At 50.9% G+C, this 4,155-nt stretch overlaps 1 protein-coding gene across 2 annotated transcripts; it reads right to left on the bottom strand.

Moving 5' to 3' along the window:
- Positions 1 to 1,459: 1,459 nt before the first annotated feature.
- On the bottom strand, positions 1,460 to 3,656 carry LOC124677142. 2 transcript variants are annotated; one of them, XM_047213144.1, is made up of 2 exons: positions 3,492 to 3,656; positions 1,460 to 3,080 (listed from the first exon to the last, which is right to left on the bottom strand). In XM_047213144.1, exon 2 carries the CDS (start codon positions 3,039 to 3,041, stop codon positions 1,734 to 1,736), a length of 1,308 nt encoding a protein of 435 aa, XP_047069100.1. In that variant the 5' UTR covers positions 3,042 to 3,080; positions 3,492 to 3,656; the 3' UTR covers positions 1,460 to 1,733. The 2 variants fall into 2 exon arrangements, with proteins under 2 accessions (XP_047069100.1, XP_047069101.1); XM_047213145.1 differs by having other exon boundaries at positions 3,235 to 3,656.
- Positions 3,657 to 4,155: the final 499 nt, after the last annotated feature.

The raw sequence follows: 4,155 nt of genomic DNA on the forward strand, positions 1-4,155 counted from the left end.
ACATGTGCTAGTTGGAGGGACCTGAGGTTGTGTGTCGTGTTTTCTTCCGCGGTAAAGACGACGAGTCTTGATGGAGTGGCGCAGCGGCGCCTCGGCGGCGAACGCGTGACGATGGACGCATGCATGGTTGTATTGTTGTCTGTTGTCATGGCAATGTCGGCGGTAGATGTGGCGAGGACCATGTGAATCTTTGCCCTGAAGATGTTTCAATGGTTTGACGGTTGTGACGGCTTCTTGAGTTTGTGCATGAGTTGTGTGGTCCCGGTTCTCTATAGGGTGATTTTGTGATGTTCCTGATACCTAGCCGGTGGGGCGTTGTTTGTGTTTTTAGGGCATAAGCCTCTCTTGGCATGATGTTCACCCATTATCGGTTTTATTTGACTTGCGTGATGGTTTCGGGTAAATTAACGTAAGCTATTGTCGGTTCTTTGTTAAATAAAATAGTACAATTAAAGGCCATATGCATTTTTTTACGCAAAGGTTAGAGGTCTGAACCTCCTTTTTGAAAAAAGATGAGCGTCGAAAACTCAAAGGGCTTCTTTAGTTCACACACTTTTTTAAACATCGAGATGGAAAATACACATGATTGAATTGTCATGTGCTTACTGGAAATCTGCTCCCTCCGATGGGTAGATGATTTCTTATCAAATAGCGTTTCAAAAAACTTCTCCAAAACAGAATAACACTAAATCATTTAAGAAAAGGAAAAAAATGGCCTTCGTTAAAAAAACTGATTTGTATCCTTCAAATTGTATGAAACTACAGTGAATCAAGAGGCCTGAAATGTTGAAGGGCACTGCCACGAAGTGCCGGAAATGTTTGGAATGCAAGATTCTTACATGAATTGAGTAGGAACCTCAACATAAGACAGATTTAACGTTTCTTGCCTCGAGAAACTAGGCACTACAAGTTGTCGACGACGCCCATAGTAGTATGGAGATGGGATCCTTTTCGTGGACACTAGAAGATACAAATCAAACTAAGAACTTAAAAAGAAGAACATGAGCTGGATTGAAAATGAAAGGGAAGACATGATGATGGCTACATAAGGTTCCTGATGTGCTCGAACTTTCCACACCCACAACCATCAGGATGTTACACATCTGTACCCGACAAGGTGAGTATCCTTATCGATCGTGATCAGGGCTCCTAATCTTTGAACAGATGAGCAGATCAAATGCCTCCTACAATTGGAAAGATAGAGCTACCGCAAATAAAGGAAAACTGAAAGATGGAGCTGGCACCATTGCCCTTTTGGCCACCACTCTGTTGCTTTCACGCCGCTCCGCTTGATCGTGGATGCGATCTGGTAAGACCGGTAGTTATGTTCCACCAAATCAGTAGTTCACTTAGTATCTAATATAGTAGCACCGAAGATACAGATAGTTTGCGTTGTGACTTTTTTTTCTGTAATCTCAGCATGAATTGAACCGTTTCATATGAAATTCCTACAAATGTGTTAGCCTCGCCAAGAATGCAGATATATTAGCTCAGTAGATCATATTCATTTCAGATGCCAGTAATTAGGGTCTATACTGAAACAAAAGAAGGCAAACAATGTTTCAGTAGAGTAGCGATACATTGATTAAACTTCAGACAGCAGCTAATTTCCGCGTGTGTCTTGCGATCTGACAAAAACTAGAACAACAACATATGAGAAAAGTGTTATTCCCCTGAGCTACTACGAGGTTTCAGCTGTTGGGATCGATGACTGCAAATCGCCATCTTCCAGTCTAGAAGAAGGCTCGGCTTCCGTAGAACACCTTGGGAGATTTGTCCTGCGGCGTGGGTTTCTTGGTCGCCGCGCTCGAGTCGGTGCCGCTGGAGTCCGCAGGGGAAGTGGCGGCGCCGCCGTCGTTCCCGCCGTTCTTGTCGCTGCCGTTGTCCATGTCCAAGGGGAGCTTCATCTTGGCCAGCGACTCCGTGAACTGCTGCATGCTCTTCATGTACATGTCCATGATCTCCTTCTGGTTGACCTGCACCTCCTGCTCGAAGTTGAAAGTCATCGCCGGCGGCGGCTTGTCCACCGCGGTCTCGGACATGGTGCCGGGCGAGTCCACCGCCGGGCTCTCCTGGACGGTGTGGGACGAATCGACCTCCGCCGCGTCCGAGGCCTTCTCCTTCTGCCCTGCCGCTGATGACAGCGCGTTCCCTGACGGTTCTGACGGGTTGGACTGCGGAGTGGCCGGGACGGCCGCGGCGGGGGACTCCGTGGTGGACACGCTGCTGTGCGGCGTGTCGCTCCGGAAGGCGCCGGCCGAGTCGGCGGTGCTGTTGTCCGTCGAGAAGCTCTGCACGACGCGCACGCCGGCGTCGTGGGACTCCTCGCCGTCAACGTCCTCTGAGGTCAGGAGGCTCTCGTTGCTCTGCGCTTGCACAGCCGTGCACGGCAGCCCAACATACTCCGAGAGCATCATCTTGTTCTCCTCCACGAGATTCATGTCAGGGAACTCCATGTTCTCGTAGTCCTTGGCGGCACCGTCATCGCCGGCGTCCTCGCACACGTCATCGGGATCGGCCAGCGCCGGCTTGGGGGTGGGCGAGACGGGGATGACATCGGGCACGACCCCGATGTAAGCGAGCTCGAGCTCCAGGAACCCGGCCGGGGAGTGGAAGAGGTCGCTGGTGGAGAGCGTGAACTCACCGGCGAGCGTGCCGCCCTCGGCGGCGACGACATCCGGGAGCGGCACGAGCGCGAAGCCCAGCAGCTGGTCCTGCAGGTAGTTCTTGACCCGGCTGAGCATCCACACCTCGCAGCGGAGCGTGGCGTCGAGGTCCCCCGCGCGCACGCCGACGCGCACCGACTGGTCGAACACCGGGTTGCGGCCCCCGCCGTTGATGACCTGCGTGGACGCCGCCGGCGCGCCCTCCCCGGGCAGCGACAGGCGCGCGTACACGTCCTGCTTGTGGTAGATGCAGATGTTCTGGATGTCCCGCGCGCTCCGCACGTGCACGTCGACGTACCCGATCAGCTCCCCGGCCCCGTTCGCCGCCGGCGCCGGCGCCGAAACCGCCGCGTCCATCTGCTGGTGCGACTCCATGAAGCAAGAAGAACACCTCCGCCGCTAGCTACTCTGCAGCTGTAGCCAAGAGAAATAACAAAGAATCAAACGAAATCCGTATGAGATTACGCCTAATTTGCTAGAGACGCAGGTGGGGGTAGCAGCTGGTTGGTCAAAATCCAAGATTAGGTACGCAAGGTGGAGATGCGAGGAACTGTCGGTAGACGCTCACCGCAGGAGGGCAAACCGGAACTGGACACCGGCGCCTCGTTGATAGGTTACTCTCCAGCTCGATTCAATCAACTACTCAAACAACAAGAGGAGATAAAGAACTAGCTCCAGCCACCAGTGGGCGGCACTAGGGAAAAGTCGACCGATGAATAGGTTTCCATCCCGATAAAGTCGAAATCGCGAGCGAGAAATCAATCAAGCAAAGAGCTCGAATCCCATGGAAGAAAAGCGAGAGGGCAAATAGCAGAGCATGCTTACGCTGACTGTCCTGGAGAAGAAGAAGAAGAAGCAGCGCCACTGGAATCAGGCGGAGGAGAGAGCAGCGTGCTGGGGAGGGGAGGGGCTCGAGGATATGTAACACCAAAGTCCAAAGGGAATTAGGGCAGTAGCACGGGATTTTTTTATAGGCGCCTTTCTTTTCTACGACTCCCTTTTACCTAACTACGCTTGCTTTTATTGCCTTGTTTGGCATTACATTACACCAGCCACACTCCACAGCAGCTTATACGTTCAGTACTGCTCCACTCGATAATGAGGTGTATTATTGATGTGCTAGAGCATCCAACGGATAGATGATGTAAAATAAGATATTTGAAAGCAGTTTTAGGCTACCTGTTTTTAGTTTTAGGGCGTAAAATTTAGGACACACGTTCCCCGTGATCTAAAATTGGGATTCAGCTACTTAGCAAATGATGCCAAATAGGGCATTGAAACATCAAAACTTTGACAAATTTCAAACATAGTTCGACTCTGACACATAGTTGGACATTTTCCATGCTGTTCCATTTCGACATTTCAATACATAGACCTTTCTGGCACTTTGATACATTTCGATTTTAGCGCCAGATAGACTCCCACTCCAACACTAGATAGACCACAACTCCGATATATACTAGAAATTTCGACATAGACTTCTAATACA

Source organism: Lolium rigidum, chromosome 7, assembly GCF_022539505.1.
Source record: "Lolium rigidum isolate FL_2022 chromosome 7, APGP_CSIRO_Lrig_0.1, whole genome shotgun sequence".
Lineage (NCBI taxonomy): Eukaryota > Viridiplantae > Streptophyta > Magnoliopsida > Poales > Poaceae > Lolium > Lolium rigidum.